Below are 21,145 nucleotides of genomic sequence, written 5' to 3'. Positions count from 1 at the left end.
TAATGAATCATGCATATGTAGGACTGGGTCTCAATTGGGGAGTTAGAGCTGGAGATGTAGTAATTTTAAGCATCATCTACACAAAGGTGACAATTGAAAGTATGGGAAAGGAGCAGAGATTTTGGGTCTGCTTAGGGAGTAGGAGGAAGAAGAGGAAGCAGTGGAGACAGAGTAAGCAATTAGAAAACCAAGAAATAGCTCAGAAGCCACAGAAAGAATTTCAAGAAAAACATGGACATAGTTGACAAATGCATAGAGATGTCAAGAATTCAGATTTAAGTGGGATTGCTAGATTTGGCTGAAGGGAATGGATCAGAAGAGAAAGATTTAAAAATATGAATGAGAGGAAGTATTGAAGCAGCAGTGTCCAAAGGAGAGCAAGAGGTTAGTCCAGAACAGAGCTGAAGGGCAAGCAAGCGGGTGAAGATGGTTAAGGATCTAGACATTCTGGGGGTGAAGGGGAGATTTAGGAGAACTTGTATCAGATGACCTTAATTTCAGTAGAAATGGAGCTGAATTCACTTGTTCACTTATTTCAAAGGTGTCACTAATGTGTGAAGAACTGTTCTAGGCACAGTGAACGAGAAACAAAAATGCCTGCCCTCAATGTAGCTTCTTCCAGTGGGAGAAGAGACAGTACACAAAATAGGTAAAATGTGGACTACAATGGTGCTGATAAGTACAATAGAGAAAAATGAAAAGTAGGAAACACGGTACAGGGAATGTTAAGGAAGATTCCAATTTAAAATGGGGTGATCAGAAAGACCTTACTGTGGATGTGATTTTTTTTTTTTTTTTATATTGATGGCAGGGTTCTTCTGTTAGTAATAGAAGGAACCTAACCAAAGAACCAGTTTTTCCCTCTAGGAATTAAATCAATCTTCATATCCTCTTTACACAGGTGTTTGGATACTGATCCAGAGCACCTGATCCCTGCTGCTGGTTACAGCAATCAAGTCATTTAGCATTTATGCCAGTACTATCTATTTCCTTATTCATAGATTAAAGGCCATCTATCAGTTAGGCACATATAGATGGGGAAGAGAGTTTTATTGAATCTTTTATCTACTTCTAATGTCAATAGTGAGAATTCATTGCCCATTTCCCAAGATCTATCCCTTCCCCACAGAAAAAAGCATGACATCTGGATGCTGATGTGATTTGGGACCTGGTTATGGTGACTGATGGCTCCTCTAGGAAGACTAACCACACAGCAGAGAAGTATACACTGGGTGGACAGGAGAAATTCCAAGAAATCAATATCCACCCTTCATCCCCTAAGCCTGAATCTGTAGAATTCACATTTCATAGAAAAGTATGGAGCTAAAGATGCTAGAGAAGAGGTTCTGATTCTAAAATGTTATCTGAGTTTGTTTACACAAATCATTTGGTCATGACAGTCATAGTCCTTAATGAGTATTTTACCAGTTTTGACAAGCAGCAATTATGATAAGAGACCAAAAGATTTTCCTCAGGGAAAAGAAAATCCCATGGTCCAGAGGACTTCTACGATTTCTTCCTCTACACTTGGAGTCTTCATGTCCCGTAAAATTTCTCCACATTAGGTCCAGTAAGTAACAAATGGGAACTTTAATGTCAGCCATTCAGATGTGAGGCCTTAGACCTCATGTTTGTTCCTCTCTTCCTACAGCCAGAAACCAAGAAGGCACTTAACCTGGTGGGATGGAAATACTTGTTTTAAATAACTATAATAGCTACTTCTTTATATACATTATCAGTATCGAATCCTCATACTACTGATTAGATATTATCTTTCCTACTTTATAAATAAAGAAACTGGGCAGCCCAGGTGGCTCAGCGGTTTAGTGCCGCCTTCAGCCCGGGGTGTGATCCTGGAGACCCGGGATCGAGTCCCATGTCGGGCTCCCTGCATGGAGCCTGCTTCTCCCTCTGCCTGTGTCTCTGCCTCTCTCTCTCTGTCTCTCATGAATGAATAAATAAAATCTTTAAAAAAGAAAGAAAGAAAGAAAGAAAGAAAGAAAGAAAGAAAGAAAGAAAGAAAGAAAGAAAGAAAGAAAGAAAAGAAAGAAACTGAAGCTCAGAGAATCTTAAGTAGATGATGTAAAAATCTAACCTACTTCAATGTGATCCTAAAGTTTGTTCTTAGAAGCACTGTTTTCTTTTTTTTTTTTTTAATCTTTATTTATTTATGATAGTCACACAGAGAGAGAGACAGAGACAGAGACATAGGCAGAAGGAGAAGCAGGCTCCATGCACCGGGAGCCCGATGTGGGATTCGATCCTGGGTCTCCAGTATCGCGCCCTGGGCCAAAGGCAGGCGCCAAACCGCTGCGCCACCCAGGGATCCCAGAAGCACTGTTTTCAATGTTAAGCTGACCTTTCAAAAAGCAGGAGCACCAACACCAAGACGTCCTTCTGGACTTGAAAATTTACAAATAAGCCTGTGGTTGTCAAACATTTTGGACATAATATTCTTAAAAGTTATTAAGGATCCCAAAGAGCTTTCATTCATGTGGGTCATATCTATCACATTTACCAAATTGGAATTAAAACTGGGAAATTTTTTCAATGTAAAAACCATAATAAAGCCAGTATATTAACATAGATGTTTTAAATGAAAAATATTTTTCAAAACAAAAATGTATTATTCATGGGACATTGTTTTACATTTTTTACAAATTTCTTCAATGTCTGGCTTAATAGAGCATAGTTGGATTCTCACACCTGCTGTCATGATATCAGACATCACATAGCCTCTGGAAAACTCCACTGGACACCCATAGCATCTTGTATTAGTTTCCTAGAGCTGATCTATCAAATCTCTATTAGTTTCTTAGGGCTGCCATAACAAAGTAGCACAAACCAGGTAGCTTAAAATGACAGATATGCTCTTGCAGTTCAGGAGGCCAGAGTTCTAACATCAAGGAGTTGGAGTGGGGGTATTTCTTCTGGAGACATGAGGCAGAATTCATTCTATGCCTCTCTCCTAATGTCTGGTGGTTGCCAGAAGTTCTTGGGTGTTCCTTGGCTTATGGCTACATCACTTTAATCTCTGCCTCTGTCTCAAATAGCATCCTTCCCTGTGTATATATTTCTGTCTCTGTCCTTATAAGAAAAACACTCATTTCATTTAGGGGCTACCATAATCCTGAATGTCATCTTAAGGTCATCTTCACAGTTTCTGATAGACGTGAATTTTGTGGAGACAAACCCAGTGTAATCTGGGTTTGAATATAAAATGGAATGAATATAAAAATATATTCATTCCATCCCAACATTCCCAAAATTCTTCACCCATTCCAGCATTAATTCCAAATCTAAATTCTCATCAACATAGGTTTCAACTCAAAGAGTTTCACGTCTCACCCATATAAATCAAGTATGGGTAAGACTCTGGTATGACCTGCCTTGGTCTCCCTTCCACTGGAAGATGCATCAAACTAGAAAATAAGCCATCAGCTTGCAACACACCATAGTGGAAAAAGCATAGGGAAGGAAGATACTCCCAAAGGAAGAAAGTGGAAGGAATAAAGAATCACTAGTCTAAAGCAAGGGTACGACACAGCAAGGCAAATTTCATGAAATTTCAAGACCTTAGAATAATCATTTATGGCTTGATCAACATGCCGTCTGGGCCCTACAGAGGTTTCACCAGCCCCAACCTTTAGACCTTCAGAAGCCTTGTTGGCCCCATCCTCTCGTCCTCAGCCCAGACATCATTTACCTTCTGGGCAGCCCATCTCCTATTTATAGAATCCCAGAAGTCTGGCAGCCTTCCTTTATCTTGTCCCCTCCCTGTCCCTGTCAGGCCAAACCAGGAGTATTTCTGCTGATGTTACATCCTCAAAAACCTGTCAGTATTCATGCATGTCACGGAGATCCACATCATTAGACATGAGGCTTCTCCATAGATCCTTCCTGGATAACCGCACCTCTATTCCTGGCTTCTGCTGAGATGCCTGTTTGTATCTGTAGTCATAAACCTAATCTCTCCAGCACACACACCCTTGGTGACTGCTCCAGAGTATACTTTTGCATTGTTTTGCAGTATGGATATAACGTCAATTTTCAAACTCATCATGTTTTGATTCCTTTTTGCTCTTTAGTTCCTTCCTCAAATGATTTCTTTCCCCTTACATTTTACTAGAAGCAGCAAGAAACCAGGCCACATCTTCCATATTTTGCTTGGAAACCTCAGCGAAACATTCAGTGCGAGTGTTTACAAGTTCTACTTTAAACCCCAAAGCAGAACACAATTCAGCCAAGTTTTCTGCCACCTTATAACTTTTCCTCCAGTGTCCTCAAATGACATGTTCATTTGAGGTCACTCTAGAAGCACGTTTAATGTGTCTATTTCCATCAACATTTTGTTCATGATGAGGTAGAAGTTCTCTGAGGTGACATGACAGCAGCTTTCTCTGCTGTCCCTATCACTTCCTTCTGAGCCATCCCCAAAGTGGCTTAGAAATCCATGTTTCTACCAAGTCATCTCAAGATAACCTAGACTTTTTAATTTCTCACGTTGCTCACAATTCTCCCAGCCTTTACTCATTACCCAATTCCAAAGCCACTTCCACATTTTTGGGTATTTGCTCCAGTTAACACCCCACTTCCTCGTATCAAAATCTACCAGTTTCCTGAGGCTTCCATAACGATCACCACAAACTAGGGGAGGGAGGCTGAAGACAAGATATTCATTTTCTTGCAGTTCAGGAAGCCAAAGATCTGAAAGCTAAGGCGACCGAGGGCTGGGTTCCTTCTGGAGGCTCAAGGAGAATGTGTTCCTGCCTCTGTCCTGGCTTCTGGCACTAGCCTGAGTCCTCAGGGTACCTTGGCTAATAGCTACATCAGGCAAATCCCAATTTCTGCCTCTGTGGTCACACAACCTCCTGTTTCCTCACATTGCATCCTTATATAGCAATAGTCACTGTACTTAGGGCCCACTCTAACCTCGCATCACCTCATCTTAACTAATTACGTTTATAAAGACCCTATTTCTAAAGAAGGTCATGTTCATAGGTATCTGGGTAGACATCAATTTTTGGAGGTCACTCTTCAAATTACTAGATTTTAGTATTGTTTTGAGAATATTTTTGATCTTGCAAACTCCTTGAAAGGGTCTTACCAACTCCCAAGGGTCTTAAAATATACTTTGGGAATCACTGATTTCATGGTTTATGTCAGTTCTATTCCATGGCTTTTGGAAGTTACTCCAAACTGAGGAGTGGTGAAGTCTCCATCACTAGCTAGACAACTCTACTACAGAGCAGCTTTCAAATAATGGTGCATAATTCCTTTGGCACCAATCATAAGTAACTTCATGAATCTTTACGCCTCTGTTCATATTAGCACAGTTAATGTGATTGAAAGATGCCTACTATACTTATTCTTTTATTTTAAAGACAAACATCTAGTGTAAAGATTCTCTATATCGCCTAGAGCTAACAGATAACATTTTAGTCTATTTCTTTCCCATGCCTTCTATGTGTGTGTGTGTGCGCACGCAGGCGCCTGTGTACGAGAATCATTCTGTAGTTTTAGATACTGTGTAGCTCACACAGTAAAAATAGTACCTTATATTGTGTTTATTTTGAGCCAGTAAGCACTTCACATTAACTCTATAAGGTAGATCAATTGGGCCTATTTTATTTTTTAATATTTTATTTATTACTTATTTTATTTTATAGCTACAGACACCTAAGATCTCATAGCTTCTATGGTTCCAGAATCCAGAGGAGCTCAGTTGGATACTCTAGCTCAACTAGGAATGAATGTGCTTTCAGCCCACTGGTAGGATGCAGTTCCTTGCCACGTGGGTCTCTCCTTAGGGAGTCTCACAGCAAGGCAGCTTGGTTTATCGGAACAAGAAGAGCCCAAGAACAGGAGCAAGGCAGAATTCAGTGTTTTATATCTCAAACTTGGAAAAGACATCCCATTACATTTGCTGCATTCTGCTAATCAGAAGCCAGTCACTAGGTCCTGACCATACTCACGGGGGAGAGAGAGCTACACAAGGGCAACTGGCACTAGACCTAACGAGGGCTGGGGCCAGCGACTATTGGACCATGTGTGCTCCACCCTAAAATCACAGGACAGCTGCTTGGAGCCAACATCTCAAAAATAAAGTGACAGGACTGAGAATATAAGGTGGTGTTACTCCTAAGAATCTCAGTCTCATTTCAACACTTAGGGACTTAAATTGTGAGGAAAGGGGGGCAGACTGTGGATAGTGTATGTAGGCCAGATGGCTTCTTCCTGAGTTTGTGGCTGGCCTATAAAGGCTGCACTGAGCAGGCTCATCTATTGTGCTGATAGGTAAGTGGAACCCTAGACACAGTTCTGTGCCCAGTGACAGATACCACTGCCTCCTTGGTCACTGCCCCAGGTCATCTGCCAGACTTAGAGATTTCTTTGGGAGAGCTATGAATTAGGACACTTGAACTAAGAAACAATACCAAGTACATCAAGCAGCTAACTTCCAGCTGGGGAATCTCAAAATGGTTAAGCATATCTTCTTTACATAGAGACATATATAAATATATACAAACTTTGATGTTATATTCCTAATAAACCATTCACAGGGCTTTTCTTTATGGTATCACCAGCTTCTACAGGTAACATTGAATGATCTACGAAAGATATTACTCATTACCTGGTTCATGTACTAAGGATTATATCTAGCCAATGGCTGACTAAGCCAGTAAATGTTGATTTAATGACTAAAGTGGTTTGGCTTAAAATTTACTTTTTCTTTTTTTAAAGGATTTTATTTATTTCAAGAGAGAGAGAGAACACACAAGCAGGGAAGGGCAGAGGGAGAGGGAGAAAGAATCTGAAACAAACTCTGCACTGAGTGCAGAGCCCAATGAGGGGTTTGATCCCACGACCATGAGATCATGACCTGAGCTGAGACCAAAAGTTGGATGCTTAACAAACTGAGCCACCCAGACACCCCTAAAATTTGCTTTTTAACTCACTAGTTAACCTCAAACCTTTAGAGTTAAGGGGTTTCAAGTATTTTGACCAAAAGTTAGAGCTCAGTTACTTCCTGTGCACATCATTTTATGTCATAAGCTTTCCTTCTCTTTGATTTGTGTAACACCTTCCAGACAGAAACAGCTTTAAATCCCCCGCTACTGTTAATCTTAACTGATGGCAAAGCTATGGATTAAATTCGAGTACCCTCCTGACCTTGTTTTGGTTTGGAAACCATCAAAAACATTCATAGGAAATGCTGTGGTTTCCTATTTTCAGATAAATGTCCAAGAGCCACAAACACGGCCTTTGTTCGCTCAGGAATTAGGATTTACTTTTAATAAGTAACTAACTCCTCTCCCTAGTGGCAGGAACGGACACCTAAAGGCTGCTTCTTCGGTACTAGAAGCACCTAGAATCCACCATACTATCTTTTATCTTACCTTTTCATAGTTAAGCCTCAGGAACTCTATGCCAAAATAATCTTTACTCATATTCTGCCTAACGAGTACCACCACCACATTCCTGACCTTACACTTCAGTGACTGCCCAGGAACAGTACTAGACTTGTGGCTAGAGACCCTCAGATAATCATACCACAAGAACCGCAGCTCTGAGACTGGCAAGGAAATGGTGGCACCACAACACAGCACCTTAAATGAAATGGACAAGTTCACAGGACACCAAATCCTGAAACTGACTCAAGAAGACAGAGACAGAGAGACAGTGGAGTAGGAGGACCCTAGGCTCATCTTGTCCAACAAATGCAACTAGATAATGATAAGATCATCCTAAATACCCAGAAGTTGACCTTAAGACTGACAAACTCCACAACTAAAAGGAGAGAAGAGGCAGCATCAAAGAAGGCAGGAAGTGTAGAGATGTGTTTTAGGGGAGAAATGGATCATGGTTGCTGTGGAGAGGAGGGAGCCATTGTCATGGAGAGGGACAGCCAGAGAACACACCAGGATAATTATTTTCTGAAAGCCATTGGCTTGGAAAAAAAGAAGTGTTTACTTTTGTGAGTTCTTCCAACCAGTGGGGCTTAAAGCCTGGAGTTTTAAGTCAGTGGGTTTGGCTGGGATAGAGCCTAGAGGGCACTGTGCTACTCTGGAAGAGATGGCAGGCAAACAACCCGAACGCAGACAGCATGGAAACAGCCATCTGAAAAATGCCTGGGACAAAGAGTGGGTGGGGGGAATATTTATTCCTCTCAGAGAGGGTCCCTGAGAGGACACATTCACAGGACATCTCTTGGAACAAAGGGACTGGCTAGCACCATTTCCCACCCCAATCCCTCAGCATAAACACAAAACCATCTGAGGGAAGCAGCTCAGCACTGACACTGGCTGCCTAACTTGCTTACACCAAACTCTACATCCCTGTGCTCTGGCAGGACTGCCCTTCTCAGTCAAGCTTGCTTCAGTTCCAGCATGGTGAGCCACTACTCCAGAAGACCAGCACAAATCCCTGTCCACACCATTATCTCCCTACCAGAGATTTCTGCAGGGCCTCAGTTCTGGTGGAAGTGATATCAGGACTCATTTCACAAGCAGACCAGAGCACACTGAGTTAAAACTCACCACATTCAGGCCAGGGACTAAACACTGCCCACGTAGGCAAGGAGAGCCTGGGCAGCCAATTGGCCTGAAAGACAGAGCAGCCAAAACACAACAGCAGAGTGCAGGTAGCACACACTGGAGACACTCCCTGAAGCGCCAGGCCCCAGGCACTACACAACCTCTTCTTCATAAAGGCCATTAGTTTCAGGGACAGGAAACATACTGGCTTTTCTAACATAGAGAAAAGGGCAGAGACTTAGATGAAATGCCAAGACAAGAGTAATTTATCCCAAATGAAAGAACAAGATAAGGCTACAGCCAGAGATCAACATAATATAGATATAAGTAACATAACTGATGGAGAATTTAAAGCAACAAACATAAGGATATTCACTGGGCTTGAGAAAAGATGACATCAGTGAGATCTTTGCCACAGAGATAAAAGTTAAAAAAGAATCAATGAGAAACAAAGAATACACTAAATGAGATTGGGAACAGGCTTAATGCAATGAAGAACAGGCTGGAAGAAGCAGAGGAATGAATTAGTGGATAAGAAGACAAAATAATGAAGCTGAACTAGAATTATGGAACATGAGCATAGACTTAGGTAACTCAGTGACTCCATCAAACGTACTGACATTCATATCATAGGTATCCCAGAAGAGGACAAGAGAGAAAAGGAGGCAGAAAATTTATTTCCAGAAATAATGGCGGAACACTTCTCTAATCTGGGAAAGGAAACAGACATCCAGATCCAGGAGGCACAGAGAATTCCCATCGAAATCAACAAAAGCAGGCCAACACCCAGACATGTAATTAAATTTGCAAATATATAGTGATAAAGAAGAAAATCTAAAAAACAACAACAAAAAACAAACAAAAAAACAAAAACAAGACAAAAGAAGTCCCTAACTTACAAGGGAAAACCCATAAAGCTAGCTGGAGATTTCTCAACAGAAATTTGGCAAGTAAGAGGGAGTGGCACTATTTATCCAAAGTGCTGAATGGGAAAAATCTGCAGCTAAAAATATTCCATTCAGCAAAGCTATTGCTTATAATAGGAGAAAGAGCTTCCCTGATAAAAATGAAAGGAATTTGTGACCATTAAACCAGCACTGCAAGAAATATTAAAGGGGACTCTGAGTGCAAAGGAGAGACTAAAGTGACAAAGACAAAAAAGGGATCAGAAAAGATCTCCAGAAATGAGAAAATAAGTAATAAAATGGCAATAAATACATACCTATCAATAATTACTTTGAATGTAAATGGACTAATAATAAACACATCAATCAAAAGATGCGGAGTCAAAACAGATTTAAAAAAAAAAAAAAGGAAAAAAGACTCCTTTATATGCTGCCTATAAGAAACTCATTTGAGACCTAAAGAGACCTGCAGGGTGAAAGGGAGGGGATGGAGTAATATTTATCACGTGAATGGGTATCAAAAGAAAGCCCAAGTAGCAATGCATCTATCTATTGGACGAACTAGATGAAAGACTATAAAAACAGACAAGGGCACTATATAATCATAAAGGGGACAATGCAACAAGAAGACATAACAATTATAAATATTTATGCCCCCAAGTTGGGAGAACTCAAATATATAACATGATTAATAACAAAAGATTAAAAAAAAAAAACCTATGGATAATAACACAGAATAGTAGAGAATTTAATACCCACTTATCAGTGGACAGATCATCTAAACAGAAAAACCAACATGGAAACAATGGCTTTGAATGATGCACTGCAGCAGATGGACTTAACAGATATATTCAGAACATTCCATCCTAAAATAGCATAATACACATTCTTTTCAAGATCACATGGAACATTCCCCAGAATAGATCACATAAAATAGGCCTCAACAAATACAAAAAGATTGAGGTCATAACATGTACCTTTTCTGACCACAATGCTATGAAACTACAAGTCAACCACAAGAAAAAATCTGGAAAGACCACAAATACATGGCAGTTAAACAACATGCTACTAAACAAACAATGAATGCATTAACAAAGAAGCCAAAGAAGAAATAAAAGATACATGGAAACAAGTGAAAATGAAAACAAATGGTCCAAAACCTTTGGGATGTAGCCAAAGTGGTCCTAGGAGGGAAGTACAAAGCAGTGCAGGCCACCTCAAGAAGCAAGAAAAATCTCAAATAAACAACCTAACCTTACACCTAAGGAGCTGGAAAAAGAACAACAAATGAAGCCTAAAGAAGGAAAGTAATAAAAATTAGATCAGAAATAAGTGATACAGAAACTAAAAAAGCAATACAACAAATCAAACTAGGAGCTGGTTCTTTGAAAAAAGTAAAAAAAAAAAAAAATTGATAAACCTCTAACTAGACATATCAAGAACAAAAAAGAAAGGACTCAAATAAAATCACAAATGAGAGCAGAAATAACAATTAGAATATTATGAAAATAATTAGAAAATATTATGAGAAACAATTTTAAGACAATATTATGAAAAATTATATGCCAACAAGTTGGACAACCTGGAAGAAATGGATAAATTTCTAGAAAAATATAAACTACCGAAACTGAAACAAGAATAGAAAATGTAAACAGATTGATAACCCAAAAACAAAAGTCCGGGGCTAGATGGCTTCACAGGGGACTTCTACCAAACATTTAAAGAATTAATACCTATTCTTCTCAAGCTGTTCCAAAAAATGGAAGAGGAAGGAAAATTTCCAAATTCATTCTATGAAGTCAGCATTACCCTGATACCAAAACCAGGTAAAAAAAATCCACTAAAAAAGAGAACTATATAGGCGAATATCCCTGATGAACACGGATGCAAAAATTCTCAATAAAATACTAGCAAACCAAATCCAACAGTACATTAAAAGGATCATTTACCATGGTCAAGTGGATTTATTCCTGGGCTGCAAGGGTGCTTCAATATTCACAAATCAATCAACATGATACACCACATTAATAAAAGAAAGGATAAGAACCATATGAGCCTTTCAATAGATGCAAAAAAGGCACTTGACAAAGTACAACATCAATTCATGATAAAAGCCCTTAACAAAGTAAGTTTAGAGGGAACATATTTCAACATAATAAAGACCATATATGAAAAACCCACAGTTAATATCATCTCCAATAGGAAAAACTGAGGGCTTTTCTTCTATAATCAGGAAAAAGACATGGAATGTCCATTCCCACCACTGTTATTCAACATAGTACTGAAGTCCTAGCCACAGCCATCAGACAACAAAAAGAAAGAAAATGCATCCAAATTGGCAAATTTGCAGATGACAGGATACTTGATTAGAAAACCTGAAAGACTCTACTAAAAACCTGCTAGACCTGATAAGCAAATACAGTAGAGTTGCAGTATACAAAACAACATACAGAAATCTGTTACATTTCTATACACCAATAATGAAGCAGCAGGAAGAGAAATCAAGGAATCCATCTCATTTACAATTACATCAAAAACGTAAGATACAATGGAAGAACAAATATTATTAAAGTGTCTATACCATCCAAAGCAATCTACACATTATATGCAATCCCTGTCAAAATACCACCAGCATTTTTCACACAGCTAGAACAAACAATCCTAAAATTTGTGTGAAACTACAAAAGACTCCAAATAGCTAAAGCAATCTTGAAAAAGAAAAGCAAAGCTGGAGGTATCACAGTTCCAGACTTCAAATTATATACAAATCTATAGTCATCAAAACAGTATGTTACTGACACAAAAAATAAACAGATCAATGGAACGGAACAGAAAACCCAGAAATGAACCCACAACTATATGGTCAATTAATCTGTGAGAAAGCAAGAAAGAGTATCTGATAGGAAAAAAGTTTCTTTAACAAATGGTGATGGGAAAACTGGACAGAAACATGCAAAAGAAAGAAACGGGACCACTTTCTTATACCAAACATAAAAATCAATTCAAAATGGACTAAAGACCTAAATGTGAGATAGGAAACCATCAAAATCCTAGAGAACATAGGCAGTAACCTCTTTGACCTTGGCCATAGCAACTTCTTTCTGGCTATGTCTCCTGAGGTAAGGGAGACAAGATCTGTGCTATAGGACATTTATGAAAGAAATTGAAGATGACACTAAGAAATGGAATGAATGTGTATATAGACACACAACACACATATATACGCCATATGTATATACATATATATGTATAGAACATATATGTGCATGTATATACTATGTACACACAGAGAGAAATATTACTCAGCCATAAAAAAGAATGAAATCTTGCATTTGCAATGATGTGGATGGAGCCAGACAGTATTATGGTAAGTGAAATAAGTCAGAAAACAAACGCCATATGATTTAACTTGTATATGAAATTTAAGAAACAAAAGAGCAAAGGGATTCAGCTGTAGAGAATAAACTTTTGGTTACACAGTGGGGAGGTGGGTGGGTGGGGTGGTCTAAATAGGTGATGAGGATTAAGGAGTGCGCTTGTGATCAGCACCAGGTGTCATATGGAAGTGTTGAACTGCTGAATGGACATGTGATTCTAATATTACACTGTACATTAACTAGTTGGAATTTAAATAAATCTTAAAAAAAAAAAAAAGACATGGAAATCTGAACAGAACTGCATCAAGGTTGTAGTCGTTAACTTACTTAAAAATGTCCCACCAAGAGAAGCCAGGCCCAAAGGAATGTGTCCGTTTCTCCTCCTAAAATATTCCCATTCCTCAAATCCTATGCGTGTATGTATGTATGTATGTATGTATATATGTATGTATGTATATGGTATTAATCACCCAGAAGCCCAACAAAGCATCTCAGCTTGACTATATTTTAATTAGAAACAGCTCTTTAGAGAAGTACAATTTAGCAATTAGCTATTTTTATATACAGATATAACCACCAGTATAGGCTGTTTTAGATAATTTTTATGTCCTTTTCAGCTCTGTAAGTCCATGAGTCTGCATTTAATGGGAGAGGGCAATCAATTCTGCACCTGATAGTCTCTGGAGGAGATAAAACGTAATACAAAAAGTAACACATCAACTAATCTCCTGTTATCACAGAAATAAGAAAAACTTTTGAAATATTCATTTCAGCTCTAGTCAAGCAACTAGTAAAAAATATTCATTGTTCCCTGCTAGAACGGGAACAATTCCTGAAGGGCTCAGCCTTTGAGGGCACAGAAAGATTTTAAACTATTATGCCTTAAGTCCAAAAAATGGAGCCCAGAATCCTGCATTGGGCATTTCCTCAAGCAAAGCTAGGAAATACATCCTGACATCTTCTGCAACACACCAAGCTCTGTTACTTGTTTATTTTCAAGTTGGCCCCAATTCTGCTGCTTAGTTTAGAAGTTCTTTTAAATAAAAAAAAAGGGGGGGGGCACATTTCAGTTCTAAGTATATGTTAAAATTAACTTCTCCCTCTTTTTCCTCTTCCTCTTCTTTTCTTCGAAGTGGCTGGTTGCATCAGCAAAAAACATAACTTCACTTTTTGCCTCGCATTCCCTCTTGAGATATTCAAGACCTGCCCTGTTGAAGCCAATAACATCCTGGAGAGGGACAAAAGAAAGATTAAATGACCTCTCTCTTACTTCAGTTCAACACAGCAGCATATGTGAGTCAGGAGAACCGATGTTTCTGGCGCTCTTACTCATCCCTTCCTGTTTAAGGTCTTTCTGGTTTGGTTTAGTTTTCTTCTATTTCTACCAGCTCCAATGAAAATACCTCAAATACATATACTTGTCTGGTCAATATCACCAAAGACAAGGCACAGTTCACTATGCTGCTTCTAAGTCACACACACACACCAGGATTTCCCCCTCATTACTGTACTCCTACAAGTATACCTACCCGGACTTGGCTGACTTTTGAAATAGTTGTTTCCTTTAGCTTTTCAATCACTGGCACAAGCATTTGGTTACTAGTGATCTGCCCGAAGTGAATTCTAATAGAAAAGCAAAACAGTCATGTGACAAAAGAGGTAGTGGTTCTGGCTCTGCTTACCCCTTCTAGAAAAGCATATATAAAAAAAAAGAAAAGCATATAGACAATATCACAGTAAACAAAACAAAACAGAAAAAGATGCATTTTATCATATGGCAGTATAGAAATGCTTCTGGCAAAAAATAGCTAAAGATATTTCTTTCCTGCTAATCAACTTTATCTGATGTCAATTTTAACAATACTATGGTAAAAATCATAACACATTTAACTTGTGCAAAGCTGGCTCTTTTTGCAGCCAACTCCATGCAGCCACAGACTTACAAAATGGTATTTCATAGAAGGCTCAGAGAGAAATGAACACCTTAAGAAATACTAACTAACTCAACAAAGATTTATTAATATTTCCAGTAAAGCCACTGCAATAAAAGATATAGTCACTGATCAGTAAGACTCTGACCTTGGGTATTAAGATGATGTCCATGAACTCATGCTCCTGAGTACCCTCAAGCTCACCTGTGACCTGCCACAGCTACTTGTATAGCACTCCCCATACAACCCCCTGATAAGCTGGAAGCACTCATGGTGTTTCAGTTAGAATCAGTAACCCTGATTTCAATAGTACATATGCTATAGTGATAAGAAGTTATTAGTAACATTGTTGAGTGTCAATTTAAGGCCTCAGGACTTGCCCAAAATTATAAATCTGGCAACAGAATATATATACATATATATATGTATGTATATATGTATGTATGTATCACTGTTCTTTTGCTACCATCTTGGTGGAATAAAAGGAACAGAGGATGAAGAATCATGAAAATAGATCAAATATCAATTTGTTAAATATACATGTTTGGTTTTTTTGGTTTTTTAACTATTGGGTATTGGCTGATCAATCTGTATTTTGTCTTCAGAACAGCATTTTAGAGTGTTCAGTCTCTTTTTGTTTTCTGCTATAACAGCTGGAGACCGAGGGGCAGAGAGCAAGATAAAAGAGTATATTCTTAAACTCTTGTAAATATGTTCTTTTCAATTACACACTAAGAGGAATTGTTCATATTTAAGAATAATCCCATAAACATATTTTGTTTCTTCTTTCCCTCCGTGTATGCCCTTTCTTTTCCATTTGTTTCTAGAGACCTGAAAAATAAAGGCACTATTCCTTACAACGCTGTTATGAGGACTAAACTAAATCATTTTGCTTCAACAGTTAAAAAGATAACAAATGAGGCAAACTGGCCACTCAGTGATGGCCTCTCAGCAAACAGACAAGGACTAGAGCTACTGCAACCTGGAGACCTGTGTTTATGGAAGTGTCCCTGAGCAATGCTCTATCTTGTTACTTCAGAAGTAGGTCATCACTATTATTGTTTAAGCACAAGACTGATTCTGTAGGATCAGGAATAATTTGTCACACAAGTGAAATCCTGTAACCATCAGTCTGAAACAACAGATTTCTTAACCCCAAAGCATTGATTCTGTCCATCAGTTCAAGTAACACTGGAGTGGTGAAACCAAGTAGACAGTGTTCTTTGGAAAGGATGTTACCTGAGCAGAAAGAAGAGGCACCTACACAGAAGTTCGATATCAGAGCCCAGCTGGATGAATTCATTAAGGAGCTTAAGGAGGTCTGGGACATACGAAAAAGGCAGCACAAGCAGAGATTCTTCTAGCTCGCTGAAGAAGACAGTAAACATGACATGAACAAGAAATGTTTATTTAAATAATATGAACTGTTCATCTATATCCTGAATGGTTCCTTCTTTTCTGTTTTGTTTTTTATATTCAGTATTTTCATTTATCTGATGCATTCTGGTCCATGGCATGATAGGAGAATCTGACTTTTTTCCCCCCAGATAACTCATTTCTCCAAAGTCTTTTGTTGAACATTCCACCTTTATATGATACTTCTTTTACCATACATTGAGTCCTTACATATGCGACTCTATTTCAGGGCTTTCAAGTCTATTTCAATGATTGATTCTGACAACAATCCTATAGTATTTTAGTTTTGCTGACTTTAATAGCTTTTTAAACTGGGAGAACAGCTCTCTTTTGCTACTCTTCTAGTTTGTTTTGTTTTACTTCTCTTGAAAAAGTTCTAATATCATTTCATCAACTCCAATTTCAAATCTCAAGAGGATTTCAACTGAGTTACAAACCTATAAACTAGTTAAAAAGAAAGACAAAAAACTTAAATCTTCAGAACATAGACTATTTCCTTCTAGGAATGTACAATACTTCCATTAATTTAAATTTTGTTGTACATTTCTCCCAGGAAGATTCATCATTATCCTCAGATGGCCTGTTCTTATTAAAATGGACATATTTAGATATTAAGAATTACTATGAAAATAATTTTCAAAAAAAAAAATAATTTTCAGTAGCTCAAACTCACAAATAAAATCCAAAGGTAAATCACAAATGAGAAACATTATTGCAAAAATACATGACAAAAAATTCTTAAAAACCAGTAAGAAAGTGTTGCCTGGGTGGCTCAGCAGTTGAGCATCTGCCTTTGGCTAAGGGCGTAATCCCGGGATCTGGGATCGAGTCCCACATCGGGCTCCTTGCAGGGAGCCTGCTTCTCCCTCTGCCTGGGTCTCTGCCTCTGTCTCTCTGTGTCTCTCATGAATCTTTAGAATTCTTTAAAAAATTCTTTAAAAAAACAAAAAACAAAAACCAGTAAGAAAGTACGAGAGTACAAGAAAAGGAAAGTAAAAATTCACAGAAAAAAACCCACAAATGACCAACAAATATTAAATTTTTGCTTCATTAATAATAGAAAGAAATTAAAATGACACAATACAACCTTTTGCCTCTAAAACTGGCAAAGAATTTTTTAAAGCCTGGTCAAAATTACTACAAGCTTTCTGAAAAGTAATTCAGCAACAAAACCTTTAAGAACTCATACTCATCAGTTATTGTTCTGCTACAACAAAGATTTCCATGTAAAGGTTTTCGTCGAAGCAGTACTGATAATAGCAAAAAACAAAAGCAAATCCGATAGTAATTATACATATAATGGAATGTTTTGATAGAATTAATTTTTTCTTTTTTAAAATATTTTATTTAATTATTCATGAGAGACACACAGAGAGATGCAGAGACATAGGCAGAGGGAGAAGGAGGCTCTTCACAGGGACCCTGGTGTGGGACTTGATCCCAGGACCCTGGGACTGGAGCCAAAGGCAGATGCTAGACCACTGAGCCACCCAGGCGCCCATGTTTTGATAGAATTCCATGAATGTAGTTTTGAAGAATATTAGTAACTTGAGCAAATGCTCAGGGAATATTCCATGAAAAAAATACACAATATAAAATTATATAGAGAAGATTCCAATTGTGTATGGACACAGAAATAAAGCAAAGGAAATAACACAACCAAAAAAGGTTACCAGTTGGTACTTGTGATTGATGATACAGGATTTCATTACCTACAATATAAAGTAGGACTACCCTTCACTTGTCTCTAAAAGTACCTCCCTTCACACATTAGGAGGAGCCTGCTAGTTCTGCTTCTAAAAGGACATCATAATATACTGTTTTCCACGAAAATATTGAATGGTTAAACCTATAAGGAAAATAAACATCAATTATAACTTCTGCTTATCTCATGGTCAGACAGCCATTCAATAAGTGATATTAGTGGACAAATTATAGTCATTGTACTTTGGGACTCACCTTGACTTGATTCCTTTAAAAATCTCCAACACATAAGCTGAAGGCTATATAAAGGAAGCATGAGAACTTTAGTGGTACTCTAGGTTGATTTCTACTGAAGCTCCCTAATTCCCAACTAAAAACCAAGGATCCCACTCACAGGAGAAACAGCATTCTAAGATGGCAATCCATGCACAGGCTTAGATTGTCACATGTGGGTTCACTTCCCAACTCTGTTACCTTCTGTCTGTAAGTCAGGCCAATTTCCCATCTGTAAAATGAGGCTACATTGACTCACATGATGACCCTGATGAATGATACAGGCAAGTAAAGTACTAAGTCTAGAGATTGCTATGTAAGCATACACTGTCCCATTTCTCTCTCTCTCCTCCTCTGTCTGATTTACATCAACTTTTCCTCTAAGAACCTCAATTTGAAAATTCACTTAGATGAACAGAATTTTCAGAGGGTTCTGGATACTGAACAAAAATAGGCACTAGAAAATAAGAGAATGCCAGTCCAGATAGACCAGAAAGAAGGACTTAGAAGTTACACTAAAACTTCTGAAATGCTCAGTACCCTAGAGGACAGGAGAGGTGTTAATGGCAAAGTACTTCCCAATACATTCAGCCTGAGATCATGCCTCTGCACTTCCTGCTGTGACTCTCTTGTCCCTGAAAAGTACCTCTGAGTAACCAAGGGGGAACCGTTAGACACTACTCACAGAGATATTGCCATAAGCCATCAGGATGGGATTAATGGGAAGAGGAACCTGTCAAGAAATCATTAGATCAAGTCATTAAAAAACAAGGCTCTGACAGTGCTTGTCACAGGCAGGGCAATGACAGTACGGTTTTTAAAAGGGAGACCCTACAAATGGAAAGAGTATAAAAGAGTCATTAGGACTTTTAGTTTCCATTGTGCTTATGAATGAGTTTGGGCAATATATTTCATCTAGAAGCCTGTAATGGTTGTAGTACATCTGAAACCACACCAGGAGTTTCTGCTGCATCTGGTGAGCACTTCATCCTGAGGTTTCTTCTCCCTCACTTTTTATCCAGACCCAACTCCCCTCTTTCCAATCCCTCAACTCCTTCTAATACTTGGAATTAGAAAAAACTCTATTACATTTATGTCATTTCCTGATCTGAGTCAGTAACTCCCACAGTGACAGTGTTCTCAGAAGTTCTATGGATACATGTTTCTCAGAGTGTAGCTCCATGGGCTATCTCACCTCTTTCCCTGCAGCTTTACAAATAGCTTTGTGTTCCTTCCTTTTCGCAGTCTCCTCTCGGTATAGCTCAACAGCCTCCATGATCCTCTCAGCCTACAATGATGGCAACAAAGGAGAGAAGTCATTGCCACATGCCCCAGCATCCTGGAACCCTGCAATTGGAAGGCCTGACTGGAAAAGCACTACCTAGCTTGAACTGGTTTAATAAACGTATGCCAAGAGTGTCAAACAGTAGGTAATGACGTCTCTGGTGTTTGTTTTCTGTTTAATGTACAGAGAGGAGACTAAGCATCTTGGGTTTAGGGGAGGCCATATGGATGCCTCCATGTGGAGGAGGGCTGCTCCTGGGACCCCTGAGGGGTGCTGCTTCCAGGAGATCAAGCTTTCCTTTCTAGAAACCATGTACCGATTCGGCAGGACTGCTGTCTTTGGTTGCAAGGGAGGACCAGAGGTTCTGAGCTCCATCTATGAATTTCAACAACTTTTTGCCACAAAAGGGCTACCTGGTTGGTAAGAAGTTGGGATCCTCCTTAAAAATGTATGTATCTATAGATATAGATACAGAATGTATATTAACTTACTGCTTTGACCGTTTCAATAGTTTTCTTTCCAGTAAAGTAATTGTCACCTTGAGTTTCTCCTGGAACCTGCCAGAAACAGAGATCCTTGACAATACTGTTGACAGGCAATAAAAAACCAATAAAGTAATCCTACATCCAGAAAAGAACAGGCATCACTGTGTTATGATAAAGGTTACATGGTGTTACCAACTATCCATTAATAAAGTATTCAGGTGCCAGACACTATTAAGTATTTTATATTCATTATAAGAATATCCTACTCTCTAAAAGTATAAAGTGAATGCCCAATTTCTAAAATTTTTTAATTTTATTTTTGTTCTAAGATTCTCTGAAGCCTCCTTACAACAAAACAGAACAAAAAATGCCAGAATGACAAATTTGGTCAGTCATTTGTCCCACAAAATCAGGATATACAGTTAAATCAAATAGGACTACACAGATTGTTTCCCACATCAACTGATGGGAAACAACTTTAGCATCTGGCCCCAATTCTAATTCCATTAGAAATTCTTGAAATTAAAGTAAATTCCAATAAGATAATTATAGGGCTCGATCTTGGGGTCCCAAAAGATTTACTTACTACTGGTTGGTCTTCTTTGGCCACACTCTCCTCATATTCTGCTTCCCTTTGCTGTCAAGAGACAGATAAAATTAATTTGGAAGAAAAATCATGGTCTCTATATGAAGTGAAATGAGACAGGGACGAGCTGCTTCTTTCAAAATGCAGTCCCCTCTTGGTATCTATGTCTCTGCGTGGTTGCCGAAACAGTGACAGCGTGTTGGAAACCTCTCCTGGAGTCAGGCCTGACTGAAGGGTGGCCACATTAGATAGAATGCTTAGGCTAGGACAGCAGGTTCAGATACCCACCAGCATGTTTTTTTGTTTGTTTGTTTTTAATTTTGTGTATTCATGAGAAACACAGAGAGAGGCAGAGACACAGGCAGAGAGAGAAGCAGGCTCCCTGCAGGGAGCCCAATGTAGGACTCGATCCCAGGACCTTGGGATCACAACATGAGCCAAAGGCAGACACTCAACCACTGAGCCACCCAGGCATTTCCCCAACAGCATGTTCTATAACCAAGCCTTACCATCTCCCTTTCTTCCTCAAGAATAAGAGGCTCCCTTGTTCTTTCCCAAAGTCTCAGAGATTTGTCATGGGACGATGACACAACATAGTCTCCACTAGGGCTTACAGCCAAGCACCAGATCTCCTGGTGGTGCCCCT

At 38.7% G+C, this 21,145-nt stretch overlaps 2 protein-coding genes across 3 annotated transcripts in view; one reads left to right on the top strand and one right to left on the bottom strand.

Annotated features, from left to right (window-relative positions):
- Positions 1-19,572, top strand: part of SPAG17 (sperm associated antigen 17) — a 220,697-nt gene extending 201,125 nt beyond the window's left edge. The window contains 2 exon segments of the mRNA XM_025453376.3: positions 1,426-1,570; positions 19,389-19,572. Of these exon segments, the coding sequence (XP_025309161.3) occupies positions 1,426-1,565 (140 nt within the window). The 3' untranslated portion in view covers positions 1,566-1,570; positions 19,389-19,572.
- Positions 13,311-21,145, bottom strand: part of WDR3 (WD repeat domain 3) — a 29,261-nt gene continuing 21,426 nt past the window's right edge. For both annotated transcript variants that reach the window (XM_025453378.3, XM_049096058.1), the window contains exons 19-27: positions 21,009-21,143; positions 20,500-20,550; positions 19,920-19,985; positions 19,339-19,431; positions 18,829-18,876; positions 18,126-18,169; positions 15,990-16,118; positions 14,349-14,442; positions 13,311-14,047 (exon numbers count right to left, since the gene is read on the bottom strand). In XM_025453378.3, coding sequence (XP_025309163.3) covers positions 13,892-14,047; positions 14,349-14,442; positions 15,990-16,118; positions 18,126-18,169; positions 18,829-18,876; positions 19,339-19,431; positions 19,920-19,985; positions 20,500-20,550; positions 21,009-21,143 — 816 coding nt within the window. In that variant the 3' untranslated portion in view covers positions 13,311-13,891. The remainder of the gene's footprint in view (positions 14,048-14,348; positions 14,443-15,989; positions 16,119-18,125; positions 18,170-18,828; positions 18,877-19,338; positions 19,432-19,919; positions 19,986-20,499; positions 20,551-21,008; positions 21,144-21,145) is intronic.

Source organism: Canis lupus, chromosome 17 (assembly GCF_003254725.2).
Source record: "Canis lupus dingo isolate Sandy chromosome 17, ASM325472v2, whole genome shotgun sequence".
NCBI lineage: Eukaryota > Metazoa > Chordata > Mammalia > Carnivora > Canidae > Canis > Canis lupus.
The sequence above is the reverse complement of the archived record's forward strand: the minus strand, read 5'-3'. Positions and strand labels throughout refer to the sequence as shown.